The 16,424-nt window shown below is 42.5% G+C and overlaps 1 protein-coding gene across 1 annotated transcript in view; it reads right to left on the bottom strand.

Annotated features, from left to right (window-relative positions):
* The window catches only part of rangap1b (Ran GTPase activating protein 1b), a 45,581-nt gene that overhangs the window by 11,279 nt on the left and 17,878 nt on the right, over nucleotides 1-16,424 (bottom strand). The window contains exons 5-10 of the mRNA XM_067974656.1: nucleotides 12,511-12,690; nucleotides 11,439-11,573; nucleotides 8,816-8,974; nucleotides 8,508-8,621; nucleotides 6,391-6,490; nucleotides 3,159-3,243 (exon numbers count right to left, since the gene is read on the bottom strand). Coding sequence (XP_067830757.1) covers nucleotides 3,159-3,243; nucleotides 6,391-6,490; nucleotides 8,508-8,621; nucleotides 8,816-8,974; nucleotides 11,439-11,573; nucleotides 12,511-12,690 — 773 coding nt within the window. The remainder of the gene's footprint in view (nucleotides 1-3,158; nucleotides 3,244-6,390; nucleotides 6,491-8,507; nucleotides 8,622-8,815; nucleotides 8,975-11,438; nucleotides 11,574-12,510; nucleotides 12,691-16,424) is intronic.

Raw genomic sequence — 16,424 nt, 5'->3', positions numbered from 1 at the left:
CAATGGTCTAACTTGAGTTAGCTTTCTGCCTGCCAGCAGTTGGAATGTTACCATTTGTTTTTTTTTTCTTCTTCCTGTTCTGTTCTTAATTATCCATTTAACAATTGCAACAGAGAAGGAGTACATGCAGAAAAGGGAATGGATTTCCTAAAATGTGTACAGGACTCGTTCCTCAAGCAGTAGGTTAGCAGGTCTACAAGGGCAGAAGGGTTGCTATATTTGGTATGAGTAATAAAATAGATCAGGTAGGTAAACTGATTGTGGGTGATCACTTTGCAATAAGGTTTAAGATCCAATTGGAAAGGGGAAAAGTCAGTACAAAAACTAGAACACCAGATTGGGTTAGGGCAGATTTCAGAATGACGAGAAGTTAGCTAGCTGAGGTGAGATGGAAGGAGAAAGTGACACTTAGGATTGTGTTGCAACAATGAGATGTTTTTGAAAAAGAGGTTGCTATGGTAAAGAATAAGTATATTCCATTAAAAAGGAAAATACTAGTAGTTTTAGGATTCCATAGAGGTTAGAAACCAGTTAAACTTGAAAGAGATCCTGTAAGGACTATAGGAATAATGAGAAAAGAGAATATGAGAAAATAAGAAATCAAAAGCAAAATACTGAAAATGCTAGAAATCTGAAATAAAAACAGAAAATGCAGGAGAAGCTCAGCAAGTCAGGCAGCATCTGTGGAGAAAGGAACAGAGTTAACGTTTCAGGTCGAAGACCTTTCGTCAGAACTGGAAGATGTTAAGAGTTAAAGTTTTCGAAGTACAGAGCCAGGGAAGGGGGGGTGGGTGGAAAAGGAGAGGAAAGAACTAAAGGGAAGGTCTCGGATAGTCCTGCAATTTTTTTCCCTTCAAGCATTTATCCAATTCCTTTTTGAAAGCCACAATTGAATCTGCTTTCACCCCCTTTCAGGCAGCGCATTCCAAATCATAACAACTCGCTGTGTAAAAAAGTTTTTCCTCATGTCGCCTTTGGTTCTTTTTGCCAATCACCGTAAATCTGTGTCCTCTGGTTCTCGACCCTTCTGCCAATGGGAACAGTTTCTCTTTATTTACTTTATCTAAACCAGTCATGATTTTGAACACTTTTTTCAAATCTCCTCTTAATCTTCTCTGCTCTAAGGGGAACAACCCCAGCTTCTCTAGTCTATCCAAATAAATGAAATTCCTCATCCTAGAACCATACTAGTAAATCTTTTCTGCACCCTCTCTAAGGCCTTCACATCCTTCCTAAAGTGCAATGCCCAGAATTGGACACAATGCTCCAGTTGTGGCCGAGCCAGAGTTTTATATAGGTCCAACATAACTTCTTTGCTTTTGTACTCTAGGCCTCTATTTTAAAGCCCAAGATTCCATATGCTTTTTACCTGCTTTCTCAACCTGTCCTGCCACCTTCAAAGATTTGTGCACATATACCCCCAGGTTTCTATGTTCCTGCACCCCCTTCAGAATTGTACCATTTAATTTATATTGCCTCTCTTCATTCTTCCTGCCAAAATGTATCTGTGTTAAATTTCATCTGCCGTGTGTCCGCCCATTCCACCAGCCTGTCTATGTCCTCTTGAAGTCTATTACTATCCTCCTCACTGTTCACTACACTTCCAAGTTTCATGTCATCTGCAAATTTTGAAATTGTGCCTTGTACACCCAAGTCCCAAATCTCTCTGCTCCTCTACTGTTCCTAGTTTCTCACCATTTAGAAAATACTTTGATTTATCTTTCTTAGGTCCAAGTGACCGCACACTTGCCCACATTGAACTCTATTTGCCATAGTTTTGCCCACTCATTTAATCTATCTATGTCCCTTTGCAACTTCCTGCTCCCATCTGCACTACTTTCTGTCCCTCGTAATTTAGTGTCATCTACAAACTCGGATATACAACTCTCTATTCCTTCATCCAAGTCATTAATAATTTTGGTGAAAAGTTGAGGCCCCAGAACAGATCCCTGGAGAACACCACTTGTCACATCCTGCCAAGCTTTATCCCCACTCTGTCTCCGACCTCCCAACTAATTTCCAAAGCAAGATAAAAGGCCACCTCCTATTCCATATGCTCTCATTTTTGCCAATAATCATGTGTGTGGAATCTTATTGAATGCCTTCTGGATATAGATAACATCCATAGACATTGCCTTGTCTACCTTATTAATGATGTGGAGATGCCGGTGATGGACTGGGGTGGACAAATGTAAGGAGTCTCAACACCAGGTTATAGTCCAACAGCTTTATTTGAAATCACAAGCTTTCGGAGCTTTGCTCCTTCGTCAGGTGAGTGATGAAGGAGCAAAGCTCCGAAAGCTTGTGATTTCAAATAAAGCTGTTGGACTATAACCTGGTGTTGAGACTCCTTACATTTACCTTATTAATAACCTCTTCAAAAAAGAATTCAATTGGTCAGACATTATTTACCCTTAACAAAGCCATGCTGGCTCTCTGATTTCATATTTGCTCAAGTGTTCTATCCTTAATAAGAGTCTAGTAGCTTGCCCACCATTGAAGTTTAATTGGCAGACCTGTAGTTACCTGGTTTCTGTCTCCCATTCATCTTAAATAATGGAGCGACATTAGCAATTTTCCACTCTAACAGCACAATTCCAAAATCAAGATGCCTTTGAAAATTTGATAACTAATGCTTCTGCGATTTCCTCTCCTTTTTATAAACATTGGGGTAGAAACTATTAGGTCTCGGAGATTTATCTATCCTAAGTCCTATTATTTACTTCATTACCACTTTTAAAAAATACTAATATTGAATACAGTAAGTTCCTCCCCTTGATTTATTTTTCATTTTCCTCCTATGTAACTCCCACGTCTTTCTATGAAACTCCTGAGTGCTAGCCAGTGATTATTAAAGGACAGTATGTGAGTCAATACTGGGTGAGGATAGGATCAGGCTTCGTTGTGATGGAACTCATGGCAGCACTTGTTATCTAGGCTCGTATATAAGTAACAGCCACTTGGGCGAACTATTGGCACCATTGGAAGTGAAACCCAGCAAGAGTCAGCATCTTGAGGGCAGAAATGCATATGTTGTTGCTGGGAGTGGCACAGGTAGAGGGCCCTGGATAGGGCTCACTTATCAAGGAAACAGTGAGGATAAGAAAAGCCAAGTTGTGCACTGCTCTAGAATCCATGAAACTTGATTCCTAACTTACCTGAGAGAGCCCAGCACATCACGCTTGTTCCAGCTGTCCATAACCTCCTTCAATTGTTCACAGCCTTCCTCTCCGAGGCAGTTTCCTGGACAGAAAACATTTTCTTCAATAGTTTAAATGTTAAATACCCGCACAAGTTTCAAAACACAGTCAGCTCCAGATGGGCACACACTTGAGTCAGCTAGCAGCCTCAACATTGTTTCTTCATTATTCTTTTTCCAATTTACCTCCCTGTCCTCCCCTGAAGGTAGTCTTTTTGGGGGATAGTTCCACAGACACCAGCGACCATCCTCCTGTAACTTGTTCATGTGGCCACTTTTATCGTGTGGGCCTAGACAGTGAGCACTGGCACGCTATTCACAGAATTTTAGAGCAGAAAGAAGACCATTGCGCCACTCATTCCATTGCCCTTCTAAAAATGTTTCCCTTTTCAAATATTTATCCATTTCCCTTTTAAAAGCTAATACAGATTCTGTTCTTCATTTTCGCACATCTTAACAACCCTCTGCATAAAAAAAATTCTCCTAATCTCTCTCTTCATTCTTTTGATGTTACACATTCTAGTCACTGACTCACTTACCAGTCCTTGTTTAGCTTATAAAATCCTTTCAAATTTTGAACACCTCCATCAGACAGCCTCTTAATCTTCGAGTTCTGACGAAAGGTCATCAACCTGAAACGTTAACTCTGTTTCTCTCCCCACAGATGCTGCAGACCTGCTGAATGTTGCCAGCATTTTGTCTTTATTTCTGATTTCCAGCATCTGCAGTATTTTGCTTTTTCTCTTAATCTTCTCTGCTCTAATGAAAAGGCCCCAAATCTCTCTAGTCTCACTCATAGCTGAAGCTGCTCATTCCTGGTATCATCTTATTGAATCTCTTCTGTAACTTTTCATTGGGCTTGACATCCTTCCTAAAGTAGTGCGCACAAAGTGGATACAATATTCTAACTGCAGGCCAAACAGCTGAGCCCAATTCAATTCTCACCTGATGTCCACACAGACACTTTCCAGGTGGGGTGATGGGATAATGATCAAGAGCTTTCGCTTCTGTAGCTCAGTTACACTAAGGTCAATCACAGCCCTCAAAACACTACCACAGATGAGATCAGCTCACAGCATGACACCTTGACCGAATGCAAACCATCTAAAACCTCAAACGCCGACAACGTTCTCGCTCAACAAACAGGGAATCTTCAGATCTTTACTGTTTAGTTTTGGCCCTTTCACCCATTGAACCAAAATCAGTATTCTTTTCACCCAGTTTACTTGATTGGGGGGGGGGGGGGGTGGGGGAGTAATCAATAACAGCACAATCCTGTCACCACTGGGAGCAAACCCAGCCGAGATGGATGAAATTAAAATTTCATCTAAGAGATAGAAGGGTCCTAAGTGAATGGGTTTATGTAATCTCATTCCAGTTCCAAGCATGACTTCACAGCATAAAACTATCCGCAATTTTATCAAAAAAGCAGCACTGAACCAGCTTAAGATCTTAGAAGTAGGAGCTAATTTGGTCGCGTTGAGGCTTACTGAAGGTGTAAACATTATTTTCATTTTTAATGTTCTTTCCTATCCTCGCTGTCTGTCATTTGTTTATATAGAAGCTTTTTCTTTTCCACCCAACATTTTCAGGAATTGCACTGTTTATGTACAAGAGGTATATTGTTATTCACAGGCCTCAGCCTAGGCTTAAGTATTTCTCATTGGGTTCTGGGTGCAAAGGTCTGATAGCCACAACCATGAAACAACATAAATGCCGGAAAGGCACAGTAGGTCAATCAGCAGCTGAAAAAGGAAGAAAGGTTAATATTTCAGGCGGGATCCTTCATCTGACTTGAAGGATTATACACAAAAAGTTGATCTATCTTTCTCTTTCAGATGCTGACTGACCTGCTGTGCAATTTTCAGTATTTATTTCAAAATGAAACAACTAACACAGGCCAGCAAAAGCCTCGAAAGCTTCTCAATCCAGATGTTCTAGTTATTACAAACACACTAGTTAAGTATTCAAGATCCTTAAATGAATAGATAAATTGAACCCCAATAACATGTCCGAGATTGCCACAAACTCTAGAGGCAGGGGACATGAACTCTAGCTTAGAAGACGGAAGGTGTACAGACGATTTAGATTTAACTACGCTAAGCAAATAGTGGTGAACCTGTAGAACAGAACACCCAGAGGTGCAGTGGAAGCAGATGGTATGGAAAAACATGGATTGATACTTGAGTAAGCAATTGAGGGTATTAGTTTTTAGGGCTGGCCAAACGAAGGCAGTATTTTCAGGTCCTGTACTTTCCTATATTCTTACATATTTAAACCAAATTTGTTTCTGGAGGACAGGGTGGTGCTGGGTTAGAGAAGCTGATCTTGTTCTCAATCAGTAGTAAATAAATAGGACCGGGATTGCCATGCCACCAGCTAAGCAGAAGTCAGCAATTCCATTTGATGCAAAATATCAAGTCTCACGTTGGGGTGGTTAGGGTGTCACAATAGACTCGAGCATTTATCATCGAATCGTAGAATGATACAGCACGGAAAGAGGGCATTCAGTCCATCGTGCCTGTGCCGGCTCTTTGAAAGAGCTATCCAATTAGTCCCATTCCCCTGCCCTTTCCCTTTCAATTATTTACCCAATTTCCTTTTAAAAGTTATTATTGAATCTGCTTCCTCCGCCCTTTCAGGCAGTGCATTCCAGATCATAACTTGCTGAGTATGAAAAAAATTCTCCTCCTCTCGCCTCTGGTTCTTTGTTAACTACCTTAAATCTCCCAACAGCTGATTTAAAAAAAAATCTGCAAATTTTGTTAATGTAGGAACACATTTTCCTTTTGTTCCAATACAATTCTCCTTAAAACAGGCTGAACACCGTAAAAACGAGTTTTTGTATCCATCCCTCCAAATCTAAAAAATTAATTGTAAACAATTTTACAACACCAAGTTATAGTCCAGCAATTTTATTTTAAATTCACAAGCTTTCGGAGGCTTCCTCCTTCCTCAGGTAAATGTTTACCTGAGGAAGGAGGAAGCCTCCGAAAGCTTGTGAATTTAAAATAAAATTGCTGGACTATAACTTGGTGTTGTAAAATTGTTTACAATTGTCAACCCCAGTCCATCACCGGCATCTCCACATTATAAAAAATTAATAGTTGACAAAATGAAAAACAACCTGTTCCCCATCTCAATTTGAGGAGCGTAAAGCTAAAAACTGGAAATTAGAAACACACACATACCGTTTAGATCTAGTTTTTCCAGCAGGGATTTATGCTCCATGGCTTCAGCCACTGTAATCGCAGCATCCTTCTGGATCTCTCCGAAAGAAAGGTTCAGTTCCTATGGACACACACAGTTAAACAGTGACAAGTGAGCTCTCCAAAGCATAGAGAAAAAAGGTAATTCCTAATGCAGGCTGCCCTCAATATAGTAATGCCTTTTAAAATGGTCCTGATTGACTCTCTATGGGTCAGGGGGATAAATGCATTGGGTGATTCGGTGCTGAGCCACACAGACCTGGAAGGACCCAGGTTCAGTTCCTGGTCTGTACGGAGTTAGCAAGTTCTTTCTTAGCTGATCTTACCTAAGGCAGCAGCAAACACTATAATTGGCACTGGTGTCTCTGAACTTTGGAAAGAGGTGGGGAAGTTTCTGCACCCGATTACAATCCAGTGAGCCTTGCTGGAAGCTTATGTGGGTGGGCAGGATCAAACTAGACTGTTAAAAACTCAGTCTGAACTTACAACTGAAGGCTGGCAACTTTTGAGTGAGTTATAAATGGGCTGCAGACTGAGGAACCTCACATTAGCATGAGACACCAGTAAGATTTGGCCATGCCCCACTCCTGGACCAACAGGGCAGATGGACAAGTTAGTGCAAAGCCTCTGCCTATATTGCCCTTGATCTAGTTATCAGAAAACAAATAGGAGCTCCTGTGAATGTCTTGTTCCGATTTCTACATCTGTGCAAATAGTGCCATGGGATATTTAGCAGCCATATGAACCACCGGGACAGGCAGCAGGGATCTCAGTTTATTGTCTCACCTGACGTAGAGCACCCTCAACAATGTAATACTCTTTGAGTGCTGCACTGGAGAGTGTGTCTAGATAATATCCTCCTGTTGAAATGTGGGGCTTGAACCCTCAACCTTCTGACTCAAAGACACGAGTGCTAGCACACAGGCGACAGCTTAAAAGGTGGTGAAACACACATTTTTCTTCCTCTCCCCTTCAATATATTTGGAGTAGCTCGATTAAAAGTGGTTTTAATTTCCTTACCCTCTCTTTTCTCTTCTCTTTCCATGCATGCACAATTCCTGGCTGAGGGATGCAAACCCAGGTTTCAGCAAATGCCTAAGAATGACCAACTATTAATGATGCTGGTGGTGGTGATGGGAGGGAGGGGGGACCCACTTTCCTTCATTCTGGTAAGGGCCTGGCTTCTAAGCTGCAGCACTAGCATGGTAACTCAAGATTGGCAAAGCACTATGTGGAGGATTGTTCAGACAACCTGTGCTATCACAGTTATCATCGTAAATCCTGTTAACCTGGTTTAATAATTTAGCTTGAAGAGTAACTAGTTCTACATAGTTCTCAGCTTTACTAACATACCAAGCACTGGAAACCTTTCAGAAGACACTTCAACGTGAACAGGCTCCAACCACAGTCTGTCCTACAATCACAATCTACACTTTTTGTTCTACTCACTGTTTTTCCTTGAACCAATTCATAGGGAACATAAGATCAGGAGTAGGCCATTCAGCCCCTCAAACTGTTCCGCCATTCAATTAAACCATGGCTGATCTGCATCTTAACTCCAGCTACCCACCTTGGTTCCATAACCCTCGAAACCCTTGCCTAACAATCTATCAATCACATGGTTTTGGGTGGAGTGGAGAGTGTATATATTATGACACACAAGGTATCATAATTAAGTGGGGCAAGCTGGATGGACCAATAGGTTTCTCCTGTCCATCATTGCTCATATGTTCGTAATCTAAATTAATCACTTACTAGCAGCAATCTGTGCCAAAATCTCTACCACAACAACAACTTCTATTAATATAGTGCCTTTAACATAGTAAAACATCCCAAGGTGCTTCACAGGAGCGCAGACAAAAATTGACACCAAGCCAAAGGAGGTGGCATTAGGGCAGGTGACTCTAAAGAGGTAGGCTTTAAGCAACATCTGAAAAGGAGGAGAGTTGGAGAGGTATGGGGAGGGAATTCCAGAGAACTTCTGCAACAAGCCACTAAGATGCTCACTAGAGCAGTTGGTATTGACTCGGCTGTGTCTGGGAGGAGGGGGGAGGGGGAGACAGTAGGCATAAGAAACCCCAGAGTTCTAAATCACAAACCTTGAGTTTATGTAATCCGAATTTTACTGCTTCAGCAATAGCTACAGCTCCTTCTGATCGCACCAGACAATCTCCAAAATTTATTACTTCAATGTTATGGAGGGTCTTTAATGTCTAAAAGCAGGAAAAGAAAAATACCAGTTAAACACCAGTCATGCCATAGAAGTTTGAACTGATCTATGATGAGGTACGCAGATTTGCTGCCGGTGCTGAGGGACCCACCCTTCAGCACAAATCAATGAGGGAAAGGGTTAAAAATTGGAGGGAGGGAATTCTTTTTAAAATCAGCACCTGCCGCAGGCTCTTACCTCAGCCATGGCAATAGCTCCTTTTTCTGTGAAGGTGTTATCATTGAGGTTTATGACCCTCAGGTGCTGGTTTTCAGTGAAGGCCTTAGCCAAAGCTGTAATGCCGGGATGGGTTATTCCATTCTGTGTCATGTGTACCTCCTCCAGGGTTCCTATGGACTGAACAAAAAATTTTATTTGCACTTCGCCTTTTTTCCATTTTTCCTTCATTTTCTATTTTCTTCCCCTTCTCCACCCACAAACTTTCAATTTTCCAAGAACATGAAAACTGATCAGATTTGATATTCTTAAGATTTCACCCCTCCCCATCTCAAAAAAAGTGAATGGGAACTGATCAACAACTTGCATTTATGTAGCGCCTTTAACGTAGTAAAACATTCCAAGGCGCTTCACAGGAGCATTATCAGGCAAAATTTGACACCATATAAATTTGAGCCACTTAGAGATATTAGGACAGATGACCAAAAGCTTGGTTTTAAGGAGGAGAGGTAGGGAGGCAGAGAGGTCAAGGGAGGGAATTCCAGCGCTTAGAGCCTGGGCAGCGGAAAGCACGGCCGCCAACAGTGGAGCAGTGGAAATCAGGGATGTGCGAGAGGCCATTAATTGGAGGAGCGCAGAGATCCTGGTATCTCAAAAAAGAAGCTGCCTATCAAATCTCATTATCTTCCATCAGTGAGATAATTCAGCACTTTCTCTGCAGGCCCCAAGACACGTGCTGTACGCAGGGTTCCTTTTTCATCCTTACACACTTACTGTAAAAGTCAGTGTCTCCCTTCAAAACTCCTGCTCCTCCACACATTCTTTACCCAGTGCTAAAGGCAGACCTGGTCTCAGGCTTCAGTCAATCAGTTGGCAGATACACAAGAACAATGCAACTTACATAAGAATGCGTGAAATTCTGAAATGAGAAACAGTAATTCAAGGCTATTGAACCATCTCCTCTCAGAGAACGTTCAATCAACCATAAGATGGACTTGATTCTACGTTTAACCTCAAGCAAAACTTCTGCATAAGTATCCCATGATCCTCAAGAGGAATAAAACCATAGTCCTTTTGTAGCTGAAAGAATAAGTAGTGGAGGCAGCAAAAAACAGAATGCACCAGTGTCCAGTCTGGGCTCATACATGAAGAAGCAATCACTTGTGCAAGGCACTGGACAGCATTCATGAAAGTGTATCCTAGCATTACTCAATGTCTCTATGTGAAAAAGAGGAGAAAATTAGAGGGGGAGAAAAGAGAGGGACAGCGAAAGAAAGAATGGCAAAAATGCAATACCGGTCTACTTTAGGAAAAACTGCTTTATGGAGGAGGTACTTAAATGGTTGGCAGCGCTGAAAGTGGAAAAGTCACTCGGTCCAGATGGGATGCATCCTAGGTTGTTGAGGGAAGTAAGGGTGGAAATAATGGAGGTTTTGGCCACAATCTTTCAATCCTCCTTGGATATAGGAGTATTGCCAGAGGGCAGGAGGATTGCAAATGTTCAAAAAAGGGGAAGAGAGATAAACCAGGTAACTACAGGCCAGTCACCCTAACATCAGTGGTGGGAAAACTTCTAGAGACCATAATCCAGGAAAAAATTGTCACTTGGAAGAACATGGGGTAATAAATGACAGCCAACACTGATTTGTTAAGGCAAATAGTGTCAAACAAACTTGATTGAGTTCTTCAATGAGGGTTGATGAAGGGAGTGCAGTTAATGTTGTGGATATGGACTTTCAGAAGGTATGCGATGAAGTGCCACATAATACAGTGGTGTCCCCCAGGGGTTGGTATTAGGACCAATGCTCTTTTTAATATATATTAAATGATCTGGATTTGGGTATGGGGGCATAATTTCAAATTGCAGATGATACATAACTTGGAAATGTAGCAGTGAGGTTAGTAGCAGATTTCAGAAGGAAATAGACACACTGGTAAAATAGGCAGACATATGGCAGATGAAATTTAATGCAGAGAAGTGTGAAGTGATGCATTTTGGAAGGAAAAATGAGGAGAGGGAATTTAAATTAAATGAAACAACTTTAAAGGATGTGCAGGAAGAGACACCTGCTGGTGGGCGAGCACACACATTTTTGAAGGTGGCAGGACAAGTTCCTATGGCTGTTATGCATATGGGAAACCTTGGTTTTATAAATAGAGGCATGGAGTACAAAAGCAAGGAAGTTACGGTAAACTAATTGTATGGTTCCTCCAAAGAATGGCACAGACACGATGTGCCAAATGGCTTCCTTCTATGCTGAATGATTCTATGTTCATCAGTGCTATGGCGCTTTCATTCTCTAGATGACTCCTCCCAAGAACAAAAACCTTCAGCACCAATGGTTTCCCAAGGGCACTTGATTAACTGTGGCACTCAATGAGCACCACAGCAAGAAGACAATGAAAGCTCTGTTGCAATCTATGGTGATTCTCTCCTCCCCCCGCCTCTCCTTATGGAGGTGCATTGCCACCAGTTGGTGAATCCCCAAACATGAATAAGAACTCAGCGAGTGGACTGAATCAGTATCCCAATGCTCCATGACACCACGTCATTGCTCCAACATTCTGTGCCATTTTCCCTTGTCCCAAGGCAGCAGAAGGAAACCCACAAACACCTCAACGTCACGCATATACAGTGCTTTACCTTAAAAGCATCAGCCAGTGCTATGGCACCTTCATTTTCCAGACGATTCCTCCCAGCAATGAAAACTTTCAGTGCCATTGGCTTTCCCAGGGCACTCGACAGACTGTGGCATTCACTGAGTGCCGCAGCAAGAATCTGCAACAGAAACAGAAAACATGGCAAACAGATGAGCCAACTTAAAAAATATCAGTGTACACTTTTAATTATTTGGGACTCAAGTTGAAAAGATCTGCCCAGTGGGAAACGGCACTGTCCGGAGTATTACAGACGCAAGCCACTTGTAGCAAACTGCTTTGAACAGACTTGCTTTGTCTGGTTTATCCAAATTCCTGTTGTAATTGGGTCACTTAGTACTTAAAAGCTTAAATATCCAGTATAATTTAGAACATTAATTTACAACTGCACTGTCTGGGTGAGGCAGCTACTGGTATGGACAAACTTTGCAAATGGAAGTTGTGAATGTCCAGAACCTGATGTCATGGTACTGCCAGCTGTGGGACAGAGACAAGCAGACTACACAAGAACACACTATGTTCCCATTATTCTTTGAGACTTCGTCTCGACTCTGCTCCGCATTTCAATTTGAGGTACCACTTTTTAAAAAAAAATCAGGCACACTCTGGGGTTCTTTGAGGAAGAGTTAGAATGGCAGCTGACAATACTAGTCAAACAAAACCATGAATAAAGCTTCATGTATAATGCAGTCCACTGTGCTAGGTCATATTGACCAGAAAGACAAGCTCAAAGCCCATTGTGTTATAAGTTAGCTGGTCTCAGGTGCAGCCCCATCAACTAAGGTGCTACAATTGGTATCAGCACCTCTGCACTTGAGAGCAGGGCCCAAAAAAAATTAACCAGAGTTTCTGCTCCCGATCGTTATCCAGTGACTCCTGCTAGAAACTGTATGTGGGGCATCGGATGAGGAAAGGATTGGGGTTTGGTTACGATGAACACACAGTTGAATAGTCTGCCTACTCATAGTCTAGGCTCACACATGAATAGCCACATGGGTGAAGTTTTGGAGAGCTGCTGGGTATACATAGGATGAGATGAGAGAGAATTTAATAAATACCTGGCCACCACCAATTCCCAGGCCACAGTTATTCAGTCGCAGCTCCTGCAATGTGTAACACACTTTGCTCTTCAATAAGGGTTCAATGCTCCGCACTCCATCAGGTCCAAATGCATTATCACTTAGATCCAGCTGTGTCAGCTGGGCTCCTGCACTCCTCAATGCATCACCCAGAGATATCTTTTAAGAATTAGTAGAAATAAAAAGGATCATTTTTAGGTTAGAAACTACAAGTACAGATGCCATGATAAGCCATTCGCAACCCGTGCCCACATGCAGCAAGACCTAGACAACATTCAGGCTTGGGCTGATAAGTGACAAGTAACATTTGCACCAGACAAGCACCAGGCAATGATCATCTCCAACAAGAAAGTCTCTAACCACCTCCCCTTGAAATTCAACGGCATTACCATTGCCGAATCCCCCACCATCAACATCCTGGGGGTCATCATTGACCAGAAGCACTCAGGAAAGCATTCAAGAGCATTGATCAACTAGCGATTGTTTGGGGTGTCGGACGGGGTGGCGGCAGGATGTCTTTTTTGCCATGACGACATCCCCGGCAATGGAAGATTACAACTGAAATGAACCCTCTATGGCAGAACCTGCAATCTGATACTTGAATCAGGCAACTCAGCAGTACTCCAGGGCATTGTTGTTGATTGGTCGGCCTGCCAGCTTAATTCATTAATGGGATCTGAGGGAGTAGCCCTGTCATGAAGGGGGGCTCGGATTCTTCTCACTCAGCAGCAGATACCTCTGCAAGCCAATGACCTAATCAGTAGGGTGGCCATGTCTGACTGAACAAACAACAGGAAGCTCACCACTGCTCTCTGCCAGAAAATGAAAGCGTTTTAGCTGGTTTAACATTTAGCAGAACTACTACACTTTCTTGATGGTTCCCAAGCCTTGGCTCTTGCCAATCTTTCTTTTGTTGCGGGGGGGAAAATCGGACATTATGTCCAGAGTGGACAAACAAGAACTCTACCTGCATGGAAATTTTAGTAGCTTGGATTGGGTATTCATGTGTCAGAAACCTGGCTGATCAATAAAAAAAATTAGAAGGATTTCTCTGGAGGATCAGTGAGAAGCCGATTCATACAAAGCAGGACGGTCACCAGGTTCAATCCCAATAATAATTGATGGGTTAACGGATCTCAGTCAAGGCACAGTTGAGGAACAATTGGCCTCAGGACCTGTGGGTTAAGGTGGGGGGGAACTTTGTTCAGGGTTCTTTTTCCTGATCGTTATCAAGTGAACCCTACTGGAAGTGTGCATTTGTGTATGCTGGGTGAGCATACTGTGGGACTCAGCTGCAATGGACCATGGAGTCAAGTAGTTTACCTACATTCACTGTTAATGCTCACAGATGAGTAATGGCCACATGGGCAAGATACCAGAAGGCACTCAGCACCCATGGAACCCGACAAGGAGAAAGCTAACAAAAAAAAACATAAGAAAAGTGAAGGGTGACAGGCTGTTCAGCCCCTTGGAGCTCATTCCTCCAGTACTCTAATACTCATTATAGCGTCCGGCTGCATTTTGACCATCCCATATTATTTTTTCTTACTAGTCCAACTGGATACTAATAATTCTCAGGCATTAGCATTGCCCAAGTAGCCTTTTAGTTCAGCTTCACTTTCTTCCCTTTGTCAGGTTTTGGTATGGATTCAGTTGGCTTGCTACTATATCTAAACCCCCACTGGCACGTCTTGCTGTAGTTTTGCCTCTTAACTCAATAATTCAATAAAGTGCCACATAGTGGTGTTTGTTAATAAGTTTGATAAAGTGCCACGTAATAGGCTTGTCAGCAAACTTGAAGCCCATGGCGTAAAAAGGGACAGTGGCAGCATGGATACGAAATTGGCTAAGTGACTGGAAACAGAGAGTAATGGTGAACAGTTGTTTTTCAGACACGAGGGACTGGTGTTCCCCAGGGGTCAGTACTAGGACCACTGCTTTCCTTGATATATATTAATAACTTGGATTTGGGTGTACAGGGCACAATTTCAAAATTTGCAGATAACACAAAACTTGGGAAGTGTAGTAAACAGTGAGGAGGATAGTGATAGACTTCAAGAGGATATAGACAGGCTGGTGGAATGGGCAGACACGTGGCAGATGAAATTTAACGCAGTGAAGTGCGAAGTGATACATTTTGGTAGGAAGAACGAGGAGAAACAATATAAACTGAAGGGTATAATTCTGAAGGGGGTGCAAGAACAGAGAGACCTGTGGGTTTATGTGTGCAAATCGCTGAAGGTGGCAGGGCAGGTTGAGAAAGCGGTTAAAAAAGCATACGGGATCCAAGGCTTTATAAAAAGAGGCATAGAGTACAAAAGCAAGGAAGTTATGATGGACCTTTATAAAACACTGGTTCAGCCACAACTGGAGTACTGTGTCCAATTCTGGGCACCGCACTTTAGGAAGGATATGAAGGCCTTAGAGAGGGTGCCGAAAAGATTTACTAGAATGGTTCCAGGGATGAGGGACTTTAGTTACGTGGATAGACTGGAGAAGCCGGGGTTGTTCTCCTTAGAGCAGAGAAGGTTGAGAAGAGATTTGATAGAGGTGTTCAAAATCATGAGTGTACACAGAGTAGATAGAGAGAAACTGTTCTCATTGGCAGAAGGGTCAAGAACCAGAGGACACAGATTTACGGTAATTGGCAAAAGAACCAAAGGCAACATGAGGAAAAATTTTTATATGCAGCGAATGGTTATGATCTGGAATGCACTGCCTGAAAGGTGGTTGATATGGATTCAATCGTGGCTTTCAAAAGGGAATTGGATAAGTACTTGAAGGAAAAAAATTTGCAGGGTTACGGGGGAAGGGCGGGGGAGTGGGACTAGCTGGATTGCTCCTGCAGAGAGCCGGCACGGGCTCGACAGGCTGAATGGCCTCCCTTATGTGTTGTAACCATTCTATGAATTCCTCCCCATACCCTATTTGTTTTATCTCAAATCTATTTTAAGCGAAATGCTGTCTAGTCACAAATCTTAAGAACAATCTCAGATACAACACACTCAAGCTATTTCTCCATTTACAAAACAGAGGACAAAAAGAAACAATGACACAGAGCAGGCCCTGCTTAAAATTCCTTTCTGTTAAGGTACAGTGCATTAGAGTCCAAGTGGCAGACAGTGGGCTTACAATTGCAATAGCTTACAAAAGCAAGATCCACATCTTGGCTATTGTGTCATGAAGTAGCGAGGGGGAGGAATAAAAACATGAATCACCCAGGGCTACTGCTCACCCTGCACCCAGTCATATAGTGGTACTAAAAGATGCCTAGCAGCATTTCTCGTTGGGCAAGGAAGATCAACAGCAGGGAATGAAGTACAGGGAGGAGCCTTAGCTAGAAAACAAGAACAGGAAGGTTCCAGGTTTGATCTTGGTCTGCACTGTGTTAGCTGATCTCAAGAGTAACATTAGGGAAAGTGCAACAGTCCTGAGTTAGGGAAGGGAGGAGAAACAAAATGTATAAGAAAAGAAAATCAGCCCGGCTCCCTACTCCTGATTATAGTGACCCCCCTCTACTGGAACCACAGGTATGGATAGACTTGGGCAACGCTGTGATGCCCTCCATAGCTGTACAGCTAACCAGCATTCACTATCAAGGCGACTCACGAATAATGCCAATTTGAGTATGACACTAGAGGGCGACTGCCATCTATGGAACCACACCTGTGAAGGAGTCAGCAAGTTCAGGGGAAGGAGGGAGCAGAGAAAATTGCCTCCAAAAAGCTTTCTTGTGTATTAAGTAATGGCCAGTTATGGTGCAGCACTGACTGAAGGAAAGTGGCCTGCCTATTGTCTTGGTTAGAAATGAAGCAGAAAACTAAAGGGGGAGAAAATAACTGAAAATTGGGAAGGAGGGGGAAAAAAAAGATAGTCATGTCTTTGAACTGGCA

This window comes from Heptranchias perlo, chromosome 40 (genome assembly GCF_035084215.1).
Source record: "Heptranchias perlo isolate sHepPer1 chromosome 40, sHepPer1.hap1, whole genome shotgun sequence".
Lineage (NCBI taxonomy): Eukaryota > Metazoa > Chordata > Chondrichthyes > Hexanchiformes > Hexanchidae > Heptranchias > Heptranchias perlo.
This window is presented reverse-complemented; position numbering and strand designations above follow the sequence as displayed.